The sequence below is a fragment of the Lithobates pipiens genome, unplaced genomic scaffold (genome assembly GCF_037356315.1).
Source record: "Lithobates pipiens isolate NorthernLeopardFrog02 unplaced genomic scaffold, aLitPip1_a1.2 Scaffold_23, whole genome shotgun sequence".
Taxonomy (NCBI): Eukaryota; Metazoa; Chordata; class Amphibia; order Anura; family Ranidae; genus Lithobates; species Lithobates pipiens.
The window spans coordinates 319963908-319990178 of record NW_027507785.1 but is presented as its reverse complement, the minus strand read 5'-3'; the positions used below and the strand labels follow the sequence as shown (position 1 = coordinate 319990178).

General features: G+C 43.7%; 1 protein-coding gene across 4 annotated transcripts in view; it reads left to right on the top strand.

Moving 5' to 3' along the window:
• Positions 1–26271, top strand: part of FGGY (FGGY carbohydrate kinase domain containing) — a 381065-nt gene that overhangs the window by 166997 nt on the left and 187797 nt on the right. For all 4 annotated transcript variants that reach the window (XM_077450606.1, XM_077450605.1, XM_077450604.1 and 1 more), the window contains exon 7: positions 23887–24015. In XM_077450606.1, coding sequence (XP_077306732.1) covers positions 23887–24015 — 129 coding nt within the window. The remainder of the gene's footprint in view (positions 1–23886; positions 24016–26271) is intronic.

Below are 26271 nucleotides of genomic sequence, written 5' to 3'. Positions count from 1 at the left end.
GTTGTGGCTGATTGACCACCAATTTGATGGTTGTTGTGGTTGACTGACCACCCATTTGATAGTTGATGTGACTGATTGACCACTCACTTGATGGTTATTGTGGCTAATTGATCACTTATTTGATGATTGTTGTGGCTGATTCATAACCCAGTTGATGGTTGCTGTGGCTGATTAACCACTCATTTGATGGTTATTGTGGCTGAATGGCCAACGGTTTGATGGTGGTAGTGGCTGGTTGACCACCCATTTGATGGTGGTTGTGGTTGATTGACCACATATTTGATGGGGGTTGTGGCTTATTGACCACCCATTTTATGGTTGATGTGGGTGATTGGCCACCCATTTGATGGTTGTTGTGGCTGATTGACCACCCATTTGATGGTTGATGTGACTGATTGACCACTTACTTGATGTTTAATGTGGCGTGGCTATAAGAAAGGGGTTTTTGGGACTTTGAGTGAGGCACAAGATACGTGGTAGGAGATATTGTAAAATTGTTTAATTGGCATAAAAATAAAGCATACCTCATCATGTGATATATGGTTAAACATGAGTATTTAAATCTATATACAAGGCAATGGCATACAAATAAGAGGAATTAATTTATGTACATATGCATGCATCTAAAATCGCATAGCATCCCATGAAAGTAACTAGTATAAAAAGCCAAATGCTTACGAGTAATGCATACAATGGGTTATAGGATACAAATGAATCACAGTTGAGGTCAAGCTGTGTTGGGAACTTGATGACATTGATGGGCTCAACATGTTTCGTGGCCAGTTGTCACTCATCAGGAGCTAACACATAGCATTGATTAATGTGGCTAATTGATCACTTATTTGATGATTGTTGTGGCTAATTCACAACCCAGTTGATGGTTGCTGTGGCTGATTGACCACTCATCTGATGGTTGTTGTGACTGAATGGCAACCCATTTGATGGTGGTTCTGGCTGATTGACCACGCATTTGATGGTTGATGTGGCTGATTGGCCACCCATTTGATGGTTATTGTGGCTGATTGGCCACCCATTTGATGGCTATTGTGGTTGACTGGCCACCCATTTGATAGTTATTGTGGTTGATTGACCACTCATATGATGGTAATATAACTGATTGATCAGCTATTTAATGGTTGTTGCGGCCGATTGACCATTCATTTAATTGTTGATGTGGCTGGTTGGCTGCCCATTTAGTTGGCTGCCCATTTGATGGTTGATGTGGCTGATTGACCCCCTATTGGATGGTGCCTACATAGTTTACAGTCACTTGGCAAAGCCATTACCATGACACTAACAACCTTTATAGCTGCCCCTGATGGTGGTGTTCTGACCACCACTCCCCTGATGAATACATTTTAGCAGGGGTTCCCTGAAACGTAAAAATCATTTCAAGGGGTTCTCTGGGATAAAAAGGCTGAGAATCAAGATCCATAAACAGAAGAACATTAAAAATATTTATTATAACATTTACACGAAGATGCCTCGGCTCAACTTAAACAAGTAAAGATGCTGTCATGATCTTGTATATGCCCTAAAGGAATTTGAGCCGTTCACAAGATATATGATAAGTTCTTATATGAAGACCATTAAAGAGCATTAAGGATAATCTTTGCTGCCAAAATGCAGTATCAACAATAGTATATCATCTACGGAAGCCTATATGATGAATGCTCCATATGTAGGGTAAAGATCAAGCAGATGCATGGCTCTTCTCCCACTATCAGGTTCTTCTTGTGTGCACCTTAAAGGAATTTTAGCAGTTGGCAAAGTAACTGTTAAGAATGCAACAAGGATGTCCTTCTATCAAGGCCACCAAGGAGCATTAATCGTTATCTTCACCCCAAGTGTCAAAGGTGGTACATCAACTGGTGAAGGGCTCATACAAGGTAAATAATGGCCAACTGTATTCTCACAACTGTAATATCAATCAGGAAAACACAAATATTCGCACACAGTAAATGCACATAATCATGCATAAGACCAGTATGGAGCATATTGAGTGAAAAAACAGCTGTAATCCCTTGGGGGTCATTTCTTGATCTATAGCTTGTGAACGGCTGCAGTTCCTTTGGGGCATATACGAGATCCTGACAGCATACTTCTTTATGTTGAGTCAGAGGCATCTTCATTTGAAAGTTACAATTACTCTTTTCAATGTCCTTATTTATATAGATCTAGATCAGCCATTCTCAACCGGGGTTCAGCTGAAGCCTAGGGTTTCCTCACAGGTTGCTAGGGGTTCCTTGAACTGTGGCTGATTGACCTTTAATTTCATAGTGCCTGCATACTTTCAGTGCCAAAGCCAGGTGGTGAAGCCATCAGCATGACACCAATGATCTCTTTAGCTGTCTGCATTCTGACCACCAAAGTAGGGGGTATTTTTTCCACTGATCACCGATGTAAGGAGCATTCCATTCTTCGCACTGACCGCCAATGTAAGGAGCATCTCTCCTACTGACTACCAATGTAAGGACCATTCTCCCTATTGACAACCAATGTAAGGGGCATTCTTCTTACTGACCACAAATTTAAGAGACATTTTTCCTACTGACTACCAATGTAAGGGAAATTCTTCCTACTGGCTACCAATGTAAGGGAAATTCTTCCTACTGACTACCAATGTAAAGGAAATTCCTCCTACTGGCTACCAATGTAAGGGAAATTCTTCCTACTGACTACCAGTGTAAGGGAAATTCTTCCTACTGGCTACCAATGTAAGGGAAATTCTTCCTACTGGCTACCAATATAAGGGAAATTCTTCCTACTGGCTACCAATGTAAGGGAAATTCTTCCTACTGACTACCAATGTAAAGGAAATTCCTCCTACTGGCTACCAATGTAAGGGAAATTCTTCCTACTGGCTACCAATGTAAGGGAAATTCTTCCTACTGACTACCAATGTAAGGGGGGGGGGGGATCCCTCACACTGACCACCAATGTAAGGAGCATTCTCCCCAGTAACTACCAGTGCAAGGAGCATTCTTCCCACTGGCCACCAATGTAAGGAACATTCTCCCCAATAACTACCAGTGCGAGGAGCATTCTTCCCACTGGCCACCAATGTAAGGAACATTCTTCCCACTGACTAATGATGTAAGGATTATTCTTCCCTCCGAGCACCAGTGTAGGAAGGATTCTACCCACTGATTGCCAATGTAAGGAATATTCTTCCCACTGACCACCAATGTAGGAGTATTCCTTCCACTATCCACCTATGTAAAGAAAGGAGCATTTTTCCCACTGACCTCCAATATAAGGAGCATTCTTCCCACTGGTCACTAATGTAAAGAGCATACTTCTCACTGACCACTGGGGATGAGCTCGGGGTTCGACTCGAACATCGGCCGTTCGTCTGTTCGGCGAATTCAGAAATTTGTGGACCGTTCGCACCAAATTCGTGTGGGCTGTTCGTACCACACGAATTTGGTGAGAACGGTCCACAAATTTCTGAATTCGCCGAACAGACGAACGGCCGATGTTCGAGTCCAACATGCGTTCGAGTCGAACACCGAGCTCATCCCTAGTGGTCAGTGAGAAGTATGCTCTTTACATTAGTGACCAGTGGGAAGAATGCTCCTTATATTGATTGGCCAAGCATGCACTATGACCCCGCATGCTTGGCCAATCACAGCGCCGGCAGCGAAGAGAGCCATAATTGGCCACAGGCAGGATGCCTGTGGCCAATTATATCTCAGGGGGTTTAGTACAAGCCCCACACTATATAAGGCCGCCAGCGCAGCGGCCTTGTGTAGTGTGTTCCGGCGTGCAGGGAAAGAGCAAGATAGGCAGGGATAGTGTGTTCCTTTTTCAGGCATCTAGAGGAGCTAAAGTGGGTGTTGTGTGCCTCCAGCACAGTATACACCTGCATCTACCCTTTATTGCTGGTGTTCTCTAATACAGGCATCTGCAGGAGTTAAAGTGGGTGTTTTGTGCCCCCAGCACAGTATACACCTGAAGATACCCCTTATTGCTGGTGTTGTCTGTTGCATATCTTGCATATTAGCCTTTAAAATTAGCACTTTTGATTTCGAACATTCAAGTCCCATAGACTTTAATAGGGTTCTAAAGTTCGTACGAATTTTTGGTCCGTTAGAAGGTTCTGGTACGAACCGAATTGGGGGATGTTCGGCTCATCCCTACTGACCACCAATGTAGAGAGGATTCTACCCACTGACCACCAATATAAGGAACATTCTTCTCACTGACCACCAGTGTAAGGAGCATTCTTCCCACTAAGCACCAATATAAAGGACATTTTTTACCATTGACGCCCTATGAATTGGTTTGACCTGAGAGGGGTCCTAACCCAATCCCTTACTCAATGTATAAAATATAAAAAGGTCTGGCTGAATCTCAAAGCCCCTTTAACTTACTGTACCAAAATCAGTTGCCATCCTGAGCCTTCTTTCTTCTTCACTGCAAAGGAGGAGGACCTTTCTTTGGTGTGTCTGTTTCTACCTGAGTGATGTAGACAATTCCTATTGGCTGCCCAGTGCTGGTGTCCTCTCAGTCTCCAGAAGATTGCACTGCATAATAAGGTGTCTTGAAGAGTGGACCCATCTGCATAGGCACGTACTGCAGCGTTGGATCACCGCTCTCCAATGCTGTGATTGGGTGGCACGGAGGGATGGATGGTAGAAGGGTTTGGTTGTGCCCGGAGAAGGGCCGTAGAGCACATTCAATCCAGAGATGGGGTAGATTGCTTTGAGGGGTTTTTTTTTGTACAGGTACCGAGCACAGCAGGTGGGTGGTTCTTACTGGCTGCAGCCAGCTTTATGGTGTTTAGTATCAGTTACAACACTTGCAGAATTTATTAATTTCGGCAGCTTGTCCAAAATAAACAAACTTGAAACATAAAACCAAAATTGTATCCTGTCCAGCTCTAACCATATTAAATTGTGTCTAATGAAAACCTTCTGACCCTATGTTTAGTCCCATAAAACAGTAGTTCTTATTTGCTAAAGCTGCCGCCAAGCAATGTCTCTCTGCAGAGCAACATGCTCTGGCTTTTTCCAAGGTTTGGACTTGTGAGGGAAGCTGCCTCCTCCATCAAGTCAACAATCACAGCAGTGGCGCAATTGCCGCAGGTCAGTCTTTTTTTTTTTTTTTTCGTTACCTGCCGTTCACTCCATCATAATCTGTCCTAATTGAATTCTTTTTAAGCAGTTCCCACCCATTCTATAGTCAAGATCAGGGTGGAAATCATATCACATTCTCCCTAGAACACACCCCACATGCGCCCCATCGGACACAGCAGATGGCAAATCAATGCACCGGCTCCCTTGCCAGTACCATGTGATCACTGTGACCAATCGCAGCAGATCACGTGACAATTGTACATAATGGACGGCTTCCACTCATGCCATTCATTGTGTACTATTGTGTAGGCTTGTGCAATTTGTTTCGTAACGAATCGAAATTCGGCCGAATTTTGCATCTTTGCATCCGAATGTCCGAATAAAAAAATAACAAATTACAACGAATACGAAAGAAATATAACGAATGAATTCGACATGATTCTAAATAATTTCGAATGCATTCGAAATTATTTCAACAGGATTCAACATTATTTCAACCACATTCAAAAATATTTTGTGACCCGACTTTAGGGCCATGTATCTCGGGGTCACTTGGTGCTAGACACTTCAAATTTGTATATGTTGTAGTGCTAGTATTATTGTGTTTGCATACCAAATTTGGGGTTTCTATCTATAAGTGACCCTGAGATATGTGGCCCCAAAATCGGGTCGCAAAATGTTATTAGTTATTAGAGCAGAGAATAACATTTTGCGACCCGATTTTGGGGCCACATATCTCGGGGTCACTTATAGCTAGAAACCCCAAATTTGGTATTCCAACACAATAATACTAGCACTACAACATATACAAATTTGAAGTGTCTAGCACCAAGTGACCCCGAGATACATGGCCCTAAAGTTGGGTCACAAAATATTTTCGAATGTGGTTGAAATAATGTCGAATCATGTTGAAATCATGTTGAAATCATTTCGAATTTGGTTGAAATATTTTCGAATGTGGCCGATTTTTCGAATTCAGTAGAAAACTAAACGAAATCCGAAAACGAATTTAAAGAAGTTAACGAATATAACTAAACGAAATTAATGAATTAACGAATTAAAACGAAACGAAACTAAACAAATTTTTTCCTTTTGCACATGTCTACTATTGTGTTGATCTCTGTGATTGGTCACAGCGATCACATGGTACAGAGAGGGCCAACCAAGGCCCATCTGTACCATGTGTTTAGCTGTAGCTAATCACTAGACATATGTGTAATTCCTTTAGTTCCAAATTGCTTTTTTTAACGAATTTCGACAAAATTAGTTAAAAATTGTGAACAGTAGACTTGTGCACTGCCAAAAAAATTGTTTCTTTTCGTTTTATTTATTTTATTTTATATTTTTTTCATTTTTCGGGTCATTCATTATGATCCCAATTCGTAAATTAGAAAAATTGTAAATTTGAAAGAATAACTAACTAACTATTAAATTATAGGAATTGGAATTTCCTTTCAAATGTGGCTGTTATGCCGTGTACACTTCTGGCAGACTAGGTCCGACGGACTTTCTGAACGAACAGACTTGGCCACTCACAATCACACCAAAGTCCGAAGGATTCGAACGTGATGACGTACGACCGGACTAGAATAAAGAAATTCATAGCCAGTAGCCAATAGCTGCCCTAGCGTCGGTTTTCGTCCGTCGGACTAGCATAGAGGCGAACGGATTTTTCCACCGGATTCGAGTCCATCGGAAAGATTTGAAACATGTTCTAAATCTAAAGTCCGTCTGATTTTTCGACAGCAAAGGTCCGATGAAGCCCACACACGCGGTCGAATTGTTTTCTGACGAAAAGTCCGGCCGCGTGTATGCGGCATTAGGGATATTTAGTTAGTGCTATTCGGAAATTTGAAATTCGAAAATCGGAAATAATAACTAACAGATAATAACTTAACCATTAAATTATAGGTATTGGGATTTCCTTTAAAATGTGGCTGTTAGTGAACGTAACGAATACAAATTCATCCAAATTATCCGAAATTAATGAATTATCCGAAATAAAGAATGCCGCATCTAAACAAATGCAATGTAACTAATTCATAATAATAAAAGACAATAATAATAATAAAAACTTTTTTATTATTATTATTATTTATTATTAATTTGTTCCGTTCCATTTGTTCAGATGCGGCTTTTCGTTATTTCAGATAATTCCGAACTTTGAATAAATTAGTATTGGTTACGTTCACTAACAGCCACATTTTAAAGGACATCCCAATACCTATAATTTAATAGTTAGTAATAGTTAAGTTATTATTTGTTAGTTATTATTTCAGATTTAGCGAATTTCACATTTACGAATTTGCGAATAACACTAACTAAAAATACCCAACAGCCAAATTTAGAAATTACAAATTGGAAATTCCAATACCTATAATTTAATAGTTAGTTATTCTTTCAAATTTACGAATTTTCTAATTTACTAATTGTTATCATAATGAATGACCCTAAAAACGAAAATAAATAGATAAAACTAAAACGAACAAATTTTTTGGCAGTACACATGTCTACTATTCACAATAGTAAACACTGAATGAATCAATTTCAATCAGTAAAAATGGTTGCATTTAACAGTGATATTCACTGTTATAAGCAATCACTCAGGCAGTTGATTTGCATTTTTACTGCTCCCTTCCCACCCACCTTCAAGCAAGCATGGCGGCCTTTCGGATAAGTACACATTGCAGCATTAAATTATTATTCTGGGCAATTAAATGAATTACCGCCCAAACTCTTGATGGGCCCATCTGCTTTACACACGTTTACAAGTCAAGCGTTTTTTTTTTTTTTTTCTGCCAAAACTCTGGTGCCAGGAGGAAGGGCATCTAGGAGAGACGGCCAAATGTCCAATGTGCATGAAGCTTAATCTCCCCAGGAGGAAGTCAGCACAGCACAGGGATGGTGGGAGCCCCTCATAATAAGCAGCCCCAGGAGGAAGTCAGCACAGCACAGGGATATTGGGAGCCCCTCATAATATGCACAGCAGAGGTACAGCCCCAGGAGGAAGTCAGCACAGCACAGGGATGGTGGGAGCCCCTCATAATAAGCAGCCCCAGGAGGAAGTCAGCACAGCACAGGGATGGTGGGAGCCCCTCATAATATGCACAGCAGAGGTACAGCCCCAGGAGGAAGTCAGCACAGCACAGGGATGGTGGGAGCCCCTCATAATAAGCAGCCCCAGGAGGAAGTCAGCACAGCACAGGGATATTGGGAGCCCCTCATAATATGCACAGCAGAGGTACAGCCCCAGGAGGAAGTCAGCACAGCACAGGGATGGTGGGAGCCCCTCATAATAAGCAGCCCCAGGAGGAAGTCAGCACAGCACAGGGATGGTGGGAGCCCCTCATAATATGCACAGCAGAGGTACAGCCCCAGGAGGAAGTCAGCACAGCACAGGGATGGTGAGAGCCCCTCATAATATGCACAGCAGAGGTACAGCCCCAGGAGGAAGTCAGCATAGCACAGGGATGGTGGGAGCCCCTCATAATAAGCAGCCCCAGGAGGAAGTAAGCACAGCACAGGGATGGTGGGAGCCCCTCATAATATGCACAGCAGAGGTACAGCCCCAGGTGGAAGTCAGCACAGCACAGGGATGGTGGGAGCCCCTCATAATAAGCAGCCCCAGGAGGAAGTCAGCACAGCACAGGAATGGTGGGAGCCCCTCATAATAATCAGCCCCAGGAGGAAGTCAGCACAGCACAGGGATGGTGGGAGCCCCTCATAATATGCACAGCAGAGGTACAGCACCCGGAAGAAATCAGCATAGCACAGGGATGGTGGGAGCCCCTCATAATAAGCAGCCCCAGGAGGAGCAGGCCCAAACTGGACCAGCGGTGCATGGCAGACAATCCGCTTCTCTTTCTCATCTAATGAAACTTCGTATTTCGGATAGGAAATTCTTCAACGGAATTTCGTATTTCGGATAAAAACCAAACTTCCATCAGCATCGACTGTCATATTGAGGTATATTTTTGCCTTTAAATTCATCGTAAAGAACGTTCGTACACGTTAACGAACCTAAAGACAATTCGTATTTCGCACGAAACAGAACGGAATTTCGGACACGAAATACGAAGTACGAATTAATTTTAATACGAATCGAAACGGAACAGAACGAAACAAATTTATTGACGGCGCCCATGTCTATTCATTGTTGTGGGGCCCAAAGCAGCTGCCCACATACTTGCCAACTATCCCGGTTTAAATTCCCTTGTCACTTGAAGTTTAAGTCCTGTGCTCTGTCCTGATATCTCAGTGTGAAGTGCTGTTACTAATGCTGCCCAGCTCTGCCCCATTGTTGTGTACAGTGACACACCTGCAACCCTGCGTTTACATGAAAATAACCGGCAATCATATGTGAATAGCGGCATTGATATGTAAATGTATCATGCTCCCCTGCAGTGAGGAGATGATGTGCTGTAACCTCTAGCAACCAATCAGTAAGCAGTATTACTGTACAGTAATCTCTAGCAACCAATCAACAAGTAGAAATCATGTGTTGTAACCTCTAGCAACTAATCAGTGAGCCGTAATGTGTGCTGTAACCTCTAGCAACCAATCAGTGATCAGTATTACTGTACAGTAATCTCTAGCAACCAATCAACAAGTAGAAATCATGTGTTGTAACCTCTAGCAACTAATCAGTGAGCCGTAATGTGTGCTGTAACCTCTAGCAACCAATCACTGAGCAGTATTACTGTACAGTAATCTCTAGCAACCAATCGACAAGTAAAAATCATGTGCTATAACCTCTAGTAACTAATCAGTGAGCCGTAATGTGTGCTGTAACCTCTAGAAACGAATCAGTGAGCCGTAATGTGTGCTGTAACCTCTAGAAACCAATCAGTGAGCAGTATTACTGTACAGTAATCTCTAGCAACTAATTAACAAGTAGAAATCATGTGCTGTAACCTCTAGCAACTAATCAGTGAGCCGTAATGATACACTGTATCCTCTGTTAACCGATCACAAACGCTGCCTGATCTGATACAGTAAACTGAATTTAAATCTAGCTGCTATTTATTGTATGTCTCCAAGCAGGTGAAGAGCAAAATTGTATAGGGGGGGGGGAGTTAAGAAAACATTTGCCCAGGGTCCAACCAATATTAAAGACTCCCTGCAGGGAAGGCAGATTTAACTTCAGCTTTAAGCGGAGTATACCTGTAAAAATAAAACTGTGTTCCCTTTAAATCCAGATCTCCAGCCTTCAGATAGGACAGCTGCAGCCATCACCAGTCTGGGACTGCGGATTTGGCCGTCCCGCAAGGCCCCGAGGGGCTCCCGCAGTCAGGTTAAATTAGTACATATCCTTATGTCCCTTTTAAACAGCTGAACTGTATAGAATCCGAACTGTGTGCACATGATTTATGTTAAAACATCTGGTTCCCAACTGGCTGAGACAGCGTGACCCTCCAGTTACACCGCCAACCATTCATCATCCGGCTACATCAAATAATATGCTGAGTGTTAAAATGTCATTTGTTTTTCATGGGGAAGGAAGGATTATTCCAGTATTACCAGCTCCGCTCCTCTCCTCCCGGGATCATCAGAACTCCATTCCCTCTTCCCTCCTCTGATCACACACGGCTCTCCATACACCGCGCTCTCATTACGCATGAGACAGATTCATTCGATTTCCCTCAGATTTTGGTGAAACTTTTAGTCCGTTTTGGGGAAAAAAAATTGGAGTCAATGGCAAGGACAAGACGAAGGTGGTTTTGGGGGTGCGGTAGGCTTGAAGGACACAAATGGTCTTCTGTGGGGTAGCTCATTGCACGCACCCTGGTCCTATTCTTCAAGAACAATTCCGGGTATGGATATTTTTACATAGTTACATTGTTTCAGCTCGGATATGTAACTATGTATGGTACATAGCTGAGACAATGTGTAACTATGGAAAAATATCCATACCTGGAATTCTTCAAGAACAGGACCAGGATACGTGTAATGAGCTAGGCTATATACCTAGGCTGGGATCCCTCTAGAGGCAGGGGTCTCAAACCGGCGGCCCTCCAGCTGCTGCAAAACAACAAGTCCCGTCATGTCTCTGCCTGTGGGAGTCATGCTTGTAACTGTCAGCCTTGCAATGCCTCATGGGACGTAGTTTCGCAGCAGCTGGAGGGCCGTCAGTTTAAGACCCCTGATCTAGAAGCTGGAAATTACTGTAGTAAACACCACTACTACACCCCTGACACGCTTCTACTACACCACTACTACACCCCTGATACGCTTCTACTACACCACTACTACACCCCTATTACACCCCTGATACGCTTCTACTACACCACTACTACACCCCTATTACACCCCTGATACGCTTCTACTACACCACTACTACACCCCTATTACACCACTGATACGCTTCTACTACACCCCTACTACACCCCTGATACGCTTCTACTACACCACTACTACACCCTTATTGCACCCCTGATACGCTTCTACTACACCCCTGATACGCTTCTACTACACCCCTACTACACCTCTGATACGCTTCTACTACACCACTTCTACACCCTTATTGCACCCCTGATACACCTCTACTACACCCTGATACGCTTCTACTACACTACTACTACAGCTTTATTGCACCCCTGATACACTACTACTACACCCCTGATACGCTTCTACTACACCCCTGATACGCTTCTACTACACCACTACTACACGCTTATTGTACCCCTGATATGCTTCTACTACACTCCTGATACGCTTCTACTACACCCCTACTACACCCCTGATACGCTTCTACTACACCCCTACTACACCCCTGATACGCTTCTACTACACCCCTACTACACCCCTGATACGCTTCTACTACACCATTACTACACCCTTATTGCACCCCTGATACGCTTCTACTACACCCCTACTACACCCCTGATATGCTTCTACTACACCACTACTACACCCCTACTACACCCCTGATACGCTTCTACTACACCCCTGATACGCTTCTACTACACCCCTACTACACCCCTGATACGCTTCTGCTACACCACTACTACACCTCTATTACACCCCTAATACGCTTCTACTACACCATTACTACATCCCTATTCCACCCCTGATACACTTCTACTACACCACTACTACACCCCTATTACACCCCTGATACGCTTCTACTACACCACTACTACACGCTTATTGTACCCCTGATGCGCTTCTACTACACTCCTGATACGCTTCTACTACACCCCTACTACACCCCTGATACGCTTCTACTACACCACTACTACACCCTTATTGCACCCCTGATACGCTTCTACTACACCCCTACTACACCCCTGATATGCTTCTACTACACCACTACTACACCCCTACTACACCCCTGATACGCTTCTACTACACCCCTGATACGCTTCTACTACACCCCTACTACACCCCTGATACGCTTCTACTACACCACTACTACACCCTTATTGCACCCCTGATACGCTTCTACTACACCCCTACTACACCCCTGATATGCTTCTACTACACCACTACTACACCCCTACTACACCCCTGATACGCTTCTACTACACCCCTGATACGCTTCTACTACACCACTACTACACCCCTGATACGCTTCTGCTACACCACTACTACACCTCTATTACACCTAATACGCTTCTACTACACCACTAATACACCCCTATTACACCCCCGATACGCTTCTACTACACCACTACTACACCCCTATTCCACCCCTGATACACTTCTACTACACCACTACTACACCTCTATTACACCCCTGATACGCTTCTACTACACCACTACTACACCCTTATTACAACCCTGATATGCTTCTACTACACCACTACTACACCCCTATTACACCCCTGATACGCTTCTACTACACCCCTACTACACGCCTGCACTCTCCGCCACCTTGCTAGTACCGGGTTGGACCCCCTTTGGCTTTCATTCTTTGTGGCATAGATCCAACAAGGCTTTGGAAACATTCCTCAGATATTTTGCTCCATAGTGATATGATAGCATCACGCAGTTGCTGCAGATGCAGCCATACCAGTGCCTGTCAGATGCAGCCTCACCAGCGCCCGGATCAGAGTAGCGATCTCCCGTTGTGTGATTTCCCGGCTCGGGCCGCAGCAGTAACAATGTCCCGCCTCCTGTGATACGTCACACTGATTCAATGTCCTGGCATTGGATCAGTGTGCTGTCTATTACACTTGCTACACTTCTAATAAATCACGGCTACTACTGCACTACCTCAAACCTATTACACTACTACCACACCCCTAATACACTCCTACTACAGCACTACTTACACCACTCTTACACCTCTACTACATCACTATTACACCCCTGATACACTTCTACTACATCACTGCTACATTCCTACTACACCACTGTAACCCATGATAAATGCTTAAGGGTCCCCACTCAGGCTGTCAAGCTCTGATGAGTTAGATGCTGCTGAATAGTGAGGGTGCAGGCTGAGGAAAGGTCCGCCCAGACCCAAAGAATACTGCAAATATAGGAAGAAATTGCCCGGCTGCCGCACACCCCACCCGGCCTGAGTGGTTAGCAGGTAAAAGCAGCTTCAGCTCGACTCATCCAGACCACAACTCCAACATGTTTCACCCCGCCCCGGGGGCTTATTCATGGGGATCAAACATTACTACAAAAGAGGAAAACCTGCATTATTCTGTCCAATACAACACTTGATCTGGAGACAGAACTACCCAACACGTTTCGAATTACACTTTTTCTCTCGTTCTTCTTCAGGGGTATATTCTGTATATTCTGTATATACAGGGAACAGAATTTCTACAATTAAAAAAATATAATTAAAGTGGACCTTCGGTCTTTTTTCATCTATTAAATCTTCTGCCCTGGTTGTTGTTGTTTGAAAATTGGATAGTAAAACATTTTTTTTTTCCTGCCAGTAAATACTTAAGACCCCTTTCACACCGGGGCGCTTTTTAGGCGTTTTAGCGCTAAAAATAGCATCTGTAAAGGGCCTGAAAAGCGCATCTCAAGCCTCCCCGGTGTAAAAGTCCGAGTGCTTTCACCCTGGAGCGGTGCGCTTGCAGGGCGGGAAAAAAAGCCCAGCAAGCCGCATCTTTGGGGTGGTCATTGAAATGAATGGAGAGTGCTGTCGAAGCTCCTGCAAAGTGCTTTGGCAGTGCCGCAACACGGGCGCTATTAACCCTTTCTTCGGCCACTAGCACGGGTTTAAAGCACCCCGCTAGCGGCCTAAAAGCGCCGTTATAACAGCCATAAAGAGCCACTGTGTGCCCCCATCACCCCCATTTGAAAGGGGTCTTATACAGCCCAATTCATGTTTCTTGTCTGGTCATTAGCCTAGGCTTATGACATCATGCACAGCTCTCTCTCTCTCTCTCTCTGGTGAGAGTTTGCCAGGAAGGGAGGGGGGTGAGTCATAAGAGGGCCAATGAGAGCTGCAGAGCTGCAGGTGTGTCTCTGTGTAAATCCAGAAAGTGAACAGGCAGCAGCTTCAGCTGCCCACAGTTAAAATGGCTGCAGCCAGACTCCGTGGAGGGAGATTTCTGCAGCATATTTGGCAAGTACAGAATCACAGTATATATAAAATAATAGGCAAAGTGGTTAGAGGGAAGCTTCAGAATGGCAAAGATTTTTTTTTTTTTTTACAAATTATGCGAGCGGACTGCAGTTCCCCTTTAAGTGAGGTATCAACCCATATAGCGAATAATAAATCACATGACATATTCTATACTGACCCTCATAGATATGATATGTTACAAGTAAAGCCGATTCATTAAAATATAAAACCAAAAGGAAAAAAAGGTGACGGGGGGGGGGGGGGGGAGGTTTGATTTCTTAACCCCCTCCGTACATCCATGTTGGAGGAATCTGTGTAAAGACGGCCAAAAATTCCTTTTGGTTTTGATTTTAATGAAGCAGCTTTACTTGTAACATATCATATCTATGAGGGTCAGTATAGAATGTCATGTGATTTATTATTCATTATACGGGTTGATACATCACTTAATGATATTTTCTTATTGTAGAAATTCTGTACCCTGCACAGTATTGTTTTTATACTCTTTTTTTATTTCATTTTATACAAATAAAGTTTTGATATACTTTTATATAGTTTTCCATATATTTATGCTTAGTGTAGGGCCAATCTTTGGTTGTGCCGGCATAATCAATAATGTAGAATTTACACCTCGACTAATCAGGTGACATTTAGGAACTCTTCCATGCAATAAAATGGTGATCAATCACTTCCAGACGTGGCTCTAAACATGTGCAATTAGTTTCGTTCCAAATAAGTTTCTCAACGAAATTCAACAAATTCGTTCATTCGGAATTATTCGTATTAACAAAAAAACCCGATCAATAAATATTTTCGAAAATGTGAAAATCCGAAAACTTGGACATTCGAAAATCAGAAAATCTAAAATTGGGAAATTCAAAAAATCTAAAATTCAGAAATTTGAAAATCTAAAAAAATCTAAAATTCGGAAATTCGAAAATCAAAAATTTGGAAAAAATAAGAATGCAAATTGAAAAGGCCAAAAATCCAAAAATGAGAAAACCCAAAAATTAGAAAATCTGAAATAACTAACTATTAATAACTGTTAGTAACTATTAAATTATAGGTGTTGGAATTAATTTTCAAATTTGGCTGTTAAAGTGGTGTTGCCACCAAAAAAAAAAAAAAAAAAAAAGCTTAAAATTCATAAAAAAATGTAAAAAAAATAAATGTAAAAAAATTTTTTTACTCACCTCTAAATGCCTGTTGCTAGGGGGTCCTTCGTAGTCTGCCTCCTTCAGTGCCCGGGCTGGTGACATCCCCTCTGCGCCGCACAGTCATCTGGGACCTATCACGTGTCCCAGATGACTATGCAGCGTATCACGGCACGGCGCCGCTCACGCATGCGCCGAGGGTGCCCAGCTATGAAGCCACAGCTGGGTGCCCACAGTAAGAATGCCGGTGCTGCAAGCGGAGCGGGGAACGAGGGGGGGGGGCCTTCGTTCCCCCGCATCGCTGGACCCTGGGACAGGTAACTGTCCGATTATTAAAAGTCAGCAACTGCAGTATTTGTAGCTGCTGACTTTAAACATTTTTTTTTAGGGGGCACCCCACTTTAAGCCCCATACACACTATCAGATTTTCTGCTGATTTTTGTCTTCAGATTTACCAAAACCATGTAGTAGAAGGGCCTGCCTGATTGCATACACATTTAAAGGGATTGTAAAGTTAATTTTTTTATTTCTTTAAAATAACAAACATGTTCTACTTACCTCCACTGTGCAGCTCATTTTGCACAGAGTGGCCCCGAACCTGCTCTTCTGGGGTCCCTCGGCGGCTGTCTCGGCTTCCCCCCGCAGGTACTTCTCACATTCATGCGAGCTCCCTCGCATGGTGAGAAGCACCTGCGGGCGCGCTCCCGTGATACAGCCGGCGGCTATAGCCGCTCGCTGTATCACACGGCCCCTCCCCCCGGTTCGCCGCGTCATTGGATGTGATTGACAGCAACGTGAGCCAATGGCTGCGCTGCCTTCAATCCATCCGCTCCAGCCAATCAGCGGCTAGGCTGAGCGGCGAAGAGGAAGGCTGGGGCGAGCGCGGGACTTTCGAGGGGTGAGGTAAGTAAAACGGGGGGGGGGGGGGGCTGGGGGCGCTGACACTGTGAGATGTTTTTTCACCTTAATGCATAGAATGCATTAAGGTGAAAAAAACATTTACCTTTACAACCCCTTTAAGCTCCTAAGGTTTGACCTCATATTATATGGTTTTGGTAAATCTGAAGACAAAAATCAGCAGAAAATCTGATAGTGTGTATGGGGCTTTAGTGAACGTAACAAATACGAATGTCACATCTAATGGAATAAAACGATAAAAAAAATAATAATAAATAATAATAATAAAAACATTTTATTATTATTTATTATTATTAATTTTAATTTATTGCGTTCCATTCGTTTAGATGTGACATTCGTTATTTTGGATAATTTGTAACTTGTAACTTCACCAACAGACAAATTTGAAAGGAAATTTCAATAACTATAATTTAATAGTTATTATTAGCTAGTTAGTTAGTCATTATTTCGGATTTTCAGATTTTCGTTAATTAGAATTTTTTTAAATATTCCTTATTTTTGGATTTTCAAACTTCCGGAATTTTTGGATTTCTGAATTTTTGGGTTTACTAATTTTTTCGGAAAAACTAATTTCGATCATAAGGAATGACCTGAAAAACAAAGAAATTAAATAAAAAAATTAAAAGAGAACAAACAAATTTTTTGGCAATGCACATGTCTACTTGACTCCCTTCATTGTTACATTGTAGAATGTTATATCAATAGATGAAATAGAACTACACATTGTGCAATTTAGGCTTCACCCACACCCAGGGCTGCTGTTAGAAATCACATTGTCATGGATTGAAAAAGTCAAAAAATGAACAGACTTTGTCGGCACATAATGAGAGAGAGAATCAGTAAAAAAAAAGTATAAATTTTATTACAACATAGTTAAAAAAAACATATAAACAACATAAAAACACCCTGTATGGACACAGTTACCAGTCACCCAATAATGCAGTTATAGAGGACTGGACCTACGGTACAAAGATTCATTTAATACTGTATCGAGGTAAAAGGAAAATTTCTGATCCAGTAATGCCTCCAAAAACGTGCTTGTTTCACTAAAATATTAGCTTCCTCAGGGCAGATATTGTTTTTTCGGTTGTTTGTCAATTTGGTCAAGTCCTCCCACACCTTGAGCCACAAATTTACCAGGCAAGCTTAAACATTGTTATGTTTATATGTAATTAGTCTCTGTGTATATGTACTCTTCCTGGAGAAATGTTGTAACAATCACAATTCATACTTATATGGATATCTATCTACTACATTGAATACTTACACATGTGCTTTCTTGTTTTTGAAAATATACCAGCACCTACCCAGTATCTGTCCTGAGGAAGCTAATATTTAAGTGAAACACGTTGACAAGCAAGTTTTTGGAGGCATTACTGGATCGGAAAATTTTCTTTTACCTTGATACAGTATTAAATGAATCTTTGTACTGTAGGTCCAGTCCTCTATAACTGCATTATTGGGTAACTGGTAACTGTGTCCATACAGGGTGTTGTTTGTATGTTTATATGTTTTTTAACTATGTTGTAATACAATTTATACTTTTTTACCGATTCTCTATCTCATTATGTGCTCACAAAGTCCATTCATTTTTTGACTTGGTCAATCCTTGAATATATACTTTGGATGTTGGCATGGTGAGGGTCTTCCCCGTTTTACTATACAAAGTTAAAACAACAAGGGCAGAAGATTTAATAGATGGAAAGATGAAAAAATGACTGAAGTTTCGCTTTAAGGAGATTTCTCTTTACTTCCTGTCCTGTAAATACAACAGGAGGCGAAAGGAAATCTCTTCAAAGTGGGGATGGTCCCCTTTAAAGTGGTTGTAAACCCTTACAAACCACTTTGACCTACAGGTAAGCCTAGATTAAGGCTTACCTGTAGGTCCAAGCAATATCTCCTAAACCTATATAGTTTAGGAGATATTTGCCCGAAAACGGGCACCGCTGTCTACGGCGCTTGCGCTGTAGACAGTGGCGCACAGGCGCACTGAGCGCGGCATTCTCAGCGACGGAGCTGCAGCGCGCGTCAGCTCCCGTGCGCATGCGCGGGAGTGACGTCATCGCGGCTTTGCCGAATGACAGCGGCGGAGCTGCGAGACCCCACCAACGAGATGGATGCGGCGGACTACAGGGGACAGCGGCGACTTCGCTGGCTCCTGTGTCAGGTAAGTGACACATAATGGGCTACTATGCAATGCACAGTAGTCCATTATGCTTTGCCTTTGCAGGGAATGAAAGAGGAAGTAAACTCATCAGGGTTTACGTCCTCTTTAAGATCTTGTACACACGGTCGGACATTCCGACAACAAAATCCGTCGAAACTAGTGTTGCATACACACGGTCGGACAAAGTTGTCGGAAAATCCGATCTTTCTGAACGTGATGACGTTTTTTTCATTACGATGGGTCTACGTTCACGCTAGTAGCCAATAGCTTTGGTCTAGAAATTTGATCTGAGCATGCGTGGCACTTTGTCCGATCGGAATTCTCTACACACAATCGGACAAAGTCCGATCGGATCATGTTGTCGGAAAATTTTATAGCCCAGCTCTAAAACTTTGTCGGTCGGATATTCTAACAGAAACAGTCAGATGGAGCCCACACACGGTCGGATTATCCGACAACACGGCCCGATCGGACATTTTCCATCGGAATGTCCGACCGGGCTTAGACGGTTGTCACTGGAACAGGTGACCCCATTGGAAGATGTGCACTCTTTTCCTGTTATGGTGACAACTGAAAATTTTTAATCTTCTTTACTTTTTAGTATGGTGAGAATGAATATCAGGACTTGTAGGGATCATTTACACTCGCAGCAAGGAGGCAGTAAAAGTAGGTGGGCACATAGTGTGGGGAGCCTGCTTGCATCACCGATCAACTGATCGATTTGGCTTTATTAAAACGAAAAATGTGTCATCGTCGAGTCCTTATCAATAGTTGGAAATCATTGATATGCTCAAGCACAAGACCCAAATCTGGGCCAGACTACCGTTGGGGGTCATGGGACCCATCAATCTTGTTAAAATGGTGCTACTACCAAAGATCTTATATGTGCTCTGACACTCCCCGGTGTATCTGGTGCTTCGGCACTTCAAGACGATGGAAATTATACTCAAAACATTCATATGGGGTCAAAGTAGGCACAAACTTGAATGTGATTAATGAAAGAACCCCACAGATTTGGCAGGGCCAGCACTCCCCGACCATAATCTGTATTATATAGCAGCACAACTATCACAACTGTTCCATATAAGGAAAACAGACAGAGCGCGATTTTTGACCTTCTTATGCCCCAAGTGGTCCCACTCATCCGAAGACACCCTCATAAACATTATAGGTCGAATGCAAAATCTCAACTTGACCAAAGACAGGACAGCTATGCTACACCACTACTGACGTATATGGACCATAGCGACAGCCAAAATACAATTGCCACTACTGCACAAAAATACTCCTCTTTGGTACAATCTTGACCTGCCGGAGTCTCGCTCCTTGCCGGACTCGGAATTGTGGAGATCCAGGGGCATATATTACTTATCCCACCTGGTCTCCAATGGCGACCTGAAGGTATTTGATATGCTGAGAGCTGAACACGGACTTCCCATCCAAACGTTCTTCGGATATCTTCAGCTCCGTCACGCTTTTAGCCCCTGTACACACGGTCGGAGATTTCGACAACCAAATCCGTCGGATTTTGCCTGTCGGATCTTGTCCGAAACTGTTGCATACACACGGTCGGACTAAGTTGTCGAAAAATCCGATCATTCAGAACGTGATGAAGTAATTTCGTTACGATGGGACTACATTCACGCTAGTAGCCAATAGCTTTGATGTAGGAATTTGATCTGAGCATGCGTGGCACTTGGTCCGATCAAAATTCTCTACACATGATCGGAGTATGTCCGATCGAACCAGTTGGTCGGAAAATATTTCCAACAAGTTGGAAAATTGGGTCCGACGGATATTCCGACGGAATCAGTCCGATGCATACCACACACAGTCGGATTATCCGACAACACGGTCCGATAGGACACATTCCGACGGATTCTCCGACCGTGTGTACAAGGGCTTAAAGCGCAATTCCCAACAGGCTCTACCTCACTGGAAGTGAACCCCTTTTGTGGCCGTAATATGTAGCCTAGACCCCAAGAAATTGAGATCCACATTCTACAGCATGTCACTCACGCCTTCAGCGAGCAGCTCAGCTTATGCACTGTGAAGGCTAGGTGGGAGGAAAATGTTGGGGCAATCAAGGATGAGGAATGGAGCGAGGCCCTAGACCAGTGATGGCGAACCTTGGCACCCCAGATGTTTTGGAACTACATTTCCCATAATGCTCATGCACTCTGCAGTGTAGTTGAGCATCATGGGAAATGTAGTTCCAAAACATCTGGGGTGCCAAGGTTCGCCATCACTGCCCTAGACCAGTGATTCTCAACCAGGTTTCTGTGGAACCCTAGGGTTCCTCCAGAGGTTAGTAGGGGTTCCTTCAGCATTGGGCAATTTCTGCCTCTCAGATAAGTTCCCACTGACACCATTGATCTTTTTAGCGATGTGTAAGGAGGTTATTCTTCCCAATGACCACAAGTGTAAGGACCATTCTTCCCACTGACCATCACACTAATGTATCATGAGTTGTAAAATTCTAAAATTTAGCAGGGGGTTCCCCGAGACCGGAGAACTATTTCAAGGGTTCCTCTGTGTTGAAAAGGTTCAGAAAGGCTTTCCTAGACCATTGCAAACTGGTATCCCCCAAACTATCAGAGCGCCTCACTCAGATATATTTCACCCACCTGGCATACCTCACTCCAACCAGGGTGTCAAGGTACAAACATGACCAAACCGCCAACTGTGCCATGTACAATCAGGCATCTGGTGCGTTCTATCATCAGATCTGGGACTGCCCTAAGATTCAGGGCTTCTGGGCACAAATCGTTCAGTTCTTCCACAACACCCCCATCACACTAAACCCTAAAACATGCCTACTTGGCGTATACCCAGAGCCAGACATCAAAAAAATTCACTAAGATAATTCTAAACAAAACATTGCCAGGAAAACCATAGCCAGGCATTGGATGAGGCCTTCCCCACCTGAGTTCAAGATTTGGCTATTAGAAGTAAAAAGTAGTTTAAAATACAAAAAGCTCATCTACTCACATAGAGGTTGCCCTTCAAAATATGGTAAAATTTGGGATAAGTGGCTACAAACTCCGGAGACTTTATGATGATTTCCCGCTTTTCTTCACGCCTATGCACTCGGGTAGACAGGTTTCCAACAACACTCTCAGCAGAGTAGGAATCACGTGGAAGATGAATATTTGCTGTACCATGTGTGAAATGTTTTATTCTTTTTTTATTAGCTTTTTACTGCATTACCCCCTCACTGTAAAACTCTTTGTTGTTTCTTACTGTAATCCCTTTTGTACATGAGATGACTCCATTTGCCTTATACTGAACTCATTGTCACCCTTTTCTGACATTTACCGTGATAATGTTTTAAGTGTATGTAGCGCTGGCTCCTGACGAGCAGGCGCTATATGTTTTTCAAAGTAAAATTTTCCTGAAACCACAGTTGGGTTTTAGGGCTAATTCTCGAAATTTCTGGTTTCAGTACCAGTCCAGCTGGGTTGCACTGGGTTCTCCTTGACCGCGGGTGTCGCTGTCACCGCCGGCAAGAGCAAGAACGCAGTCTAGCTGGGTGTATTGAATGCCACTGTTCTCCCGGAACCAGCCCAGTGGGAGTGTTTTCCTGCTGTGAATTCTGGGAGGTGGTATTTAAGGTACCGACATTACGTGCTTCGGAGTTCTGTTCTGTTCGGGAGAATATTTTCTGCCGGTTTGGTTCTGGTCCTCCTGACCTGCCCCATGGCCCTCCTGGCCTGGGGTACGGAACCATGCATTTCAAGTCTCAGGGCTGGCTAGCCCGAGGCAAAGCAACTGCAGGGAAAGGCCTGAGTGGAATTTGGGGCCTATTGACCCAAAGGTGGTCCGGGAGGGGGCGGACTGACAATTGGGCCACTCGGGCACTGCCCGAGGGCCCCATGCCACTAGGGGGCCCCATCAGGGTTGCCAGCCTCAGCAAAACCAGGGACAGTATGTAAACATTTTTTTTTTTACATCTGCCTCTGAAATGTCCCTTACCGACATCATTTTGGTCTAAAAATCCAGAGATTATAGCTGCCCCACCTCTCCAGTACCTTCTTAGCCAATATAAACATGTCTTTGTATACTGTGTGATTGTATACTGTGTGTGTGTGTTTGTGTATACTGTGTGGCCCCATAATCTCTGATTGCCTGGGGGCTCCATAATCTCCTATTGCCCGGGGGCCCCATGAGTTGTCAGTCCGCTCCTGTGGTCCGGTGCCGTCACATCTAAGGGAGAGGCCCAGCAAGTGGAGAAACCCCAGGGGAGGACTCTTCAGGAGAAGGCCGTGCGCAAGGCTGGCTTCTCTGAAGGAGCCTGGAGGCTTGGTTGAAGGACACTACATGGATCCACACACTCATACGGTATCGCCGGATCGGCTGAGAGATACTGGTACCGTATGATAGCTTTTTAAATTTGTCTATGTCCCTCAGTAAAGCTCAAGTCTGTGGCAGAGACTTTACTTAACACCCTACCGGCTGCTAGGCCTAGTGAGAGGAGGTCTATCCGGGGGTTATAAAATCTAGCTGTGAAACTGTTGCTACTCTCTGGATTTTTCCTATAAGAGACTTTTCATTTTTGCAGTCTAAAGTACCTGAACTCCCTCCTAACACTCTACCCTAAACTGAGAGACTGTTTCTGTTTCAAATAAATAACCCAAAAGAAGATTCAGTGTCAGTTTCCAAATTTCTTTGGGCCATCTACCACGGGAACCCCTAGACGGAGAAGCAGTCAAGAAGGTAGTCGGCGGTCAGTGCTACATGTATATTTTGCTTTACATACCAATAAAAACCAGTTGAATGTAAAAAATAATAATTGGAAATCATTCACATTGGTGGTGAAGTGCGGCAGGACGCTAGAAAACATTCAGATTATTCGTTTCCCTGAATATCCTGACCCGCTACTATCTGTTTTTTTTTTATTTTTCCTAAATCCCCGGAGTGGTGTGTATTGGCGAGCGTTGGAGCGCCATCGCCGCCTCCTAGCAGGGAAAGTCTGTTTTATTTCTCTTTTTATCAGTGTGAAGTCTAATTATTTTTCCTCCGTCTGCCCAGGAAACCAGGTTGTGTCTCCAGGAGTTTGTGTCGGGAACAAGCTCACATCGGAGGCTGCCAGCGAGCTCGGCCTTCCGCAGGGGATCGCAGTGGCCGCCGCGCTAATAGACGCTCACGCCGGCGGACTCGGTAAGTCTCGAATAAACTCCTTAAAAAAAGTGGTATACCAATTCTATGTAAGGGCCCATTCACATTGTCCTGCTGTAGTAGCGTGAGCCCTACCACAACATGCAGCAACATGTGTAACATGCATTGGTGTGACGCAATGCAGCGCAATATGCAGCAATGCACTGCCATGATTTGTGGTGCTCTGTCAGAAATGGTAAATGCGCATTTTTTGGTGTATTAGCAGCCAACTCAGTTTGAAAGGGGTGCCTTAGCACAATGCACATTGTCGCATGGCATAGCATGCATCCATGTACGTGCATTAATGCACAGTGAGGGTGTGAATGGGTCCTAAGCCATTTTGCTATAGTGGGTCTCAGGGTTTCTCAACCTTTTTTCAGTGATGGCACCCTATAAAAGTATGTGAAATCTTGGGACCCCCCTGTCTGAAATGTAAAAACATAATGGGAATGGGAAATCTGAGGCTGGTACAATGTACACAACTGCCTTGGTTAAATTAAGTTCAAGCTAGAAGCCCCTCCTTCATGTCTGAGGTCCCCCCTTTACATCTGAGTCTCCCCTTTACATCAGAGGCCCCGCTATACATGACCTCTCTACATCCTATCACAGTCACTCCTATACATCTGAGATTCCCCCTATACATGAGTCACTATACACCAGGGGCTCCCCTTAACATCAGAGGTCCCCCATCACATCAGAGCCCCCCCTTCACATCAGAGTTTCCCGCATAACATCAGAGGCCTCTGTCACATCAGAGGTCCCCTCATCACATCAGAGGTCCCCCATCAAATCAGAGGCCCCCATCACATCATAGACCCCCCTTCACATCATAGGTCCCCCATCAAATCAGAGCCCCCCATCACGTCAGAGACCCCCCTTCACATCATAGGTCCTCCATCACGTCAGAGGTCCCCCTTCACATCAGAGGTCCCCCTTCACATCAGAGGTCCCCCATCAAATCAGAGGTCCCCCCATTACGCCAGAGGCCCCCATCACATCAGAGGTCCCCCATCACATCAGAGGCCCCCATTACATTAGAGGTCCCCATTACATTAGTGGTCCCCATGAAATCAGAGGCCCCCATCACTTCAGAGGTCCCCCCATTACGCCAGAGGCCCCCATCACTTCAGAGGTCCCCCCATTACGCCAGAGGCCCCCATCACGTCAGAGGTCTCCCCATCACGTCAGAGGTCTCCCCATCAGTTTAGAGGCCCCCATCACATCAGAGGTCCTCCATCACATCAGAGGTCCCCATCAAATCAGAGGCCACCATCACTTCAGAGGTCCCTCATCACACCAGAGGCCCCCATCACATCAAACAGGAAGTTAGGAGGTTTCTGGAAGATTAGCAGGTATTTTTCTCTGTACTTAAGGCATTTTTAAAGCGACAAAACTTACGAAATGTGCATGTATTGAAGTGATGTACTGAATATTTGTATTTCTTTTTGCATAGACTTATAATATATATATATATATATGTGTATTTATTTATATATGTATATATTCATATTTATAGAATCATAATACATACAGTGCAAGCACAATATACTTAAGGTTACTGGAAGCAATTTAAAACGTTTAGCTCTAAAAGCACCCTTTAAAACATAATGGCTGAAAAGATATTTATATTCCCAAACTGATGGTGATTCCAGGCTGTCAGAATCCTTTGTAGAAATTCAGGACCGGCTTGAAGCATACGTGGGAATGCCCTTCAATGATTGCAGTGTTTGGGGGGAATGAGTCCCCCCGGGACCCGTGGAAAGTTCGAGGTCGGCTCAGGCAGAGAAGGTGCTGACAGGCTCAGGAAATGGCTAAATTACAATCATTTTTCCAATAACATAAAGCGGCAGGTACACACTGAACCTATAGTCTGTGTACGACGCGATCGAGCAGCTGCGTTCTTGGGCCTGCGTCGCAGTTAATCAGGTATTTTTCGCCACAGCTGTGCGCAGCACTGACTCTTCCATTTAATTGGTGGTTATAAAAGGCAGTGCTTACACAGCTGGACTCGTTAACGTTTGATCCCAGCATTGTACGGGCACTAGATTCTATATATTATATTCTATATTCTTCGCTGCAGAAGCATAGACGGCAAAAAGACCAAGTGGTTCATTTTTATGTTTTTGTTGTTTTTTTTTTGTTTTTTTAACATTTTTGAGTATAGCGCCTGTGTTTATCCCAAACATGTTTAAATTCACATTGGGTTATATTTATAAAAAATTTGCATAGCAGCTTGCCCATTGAAAGCGTGTATACACT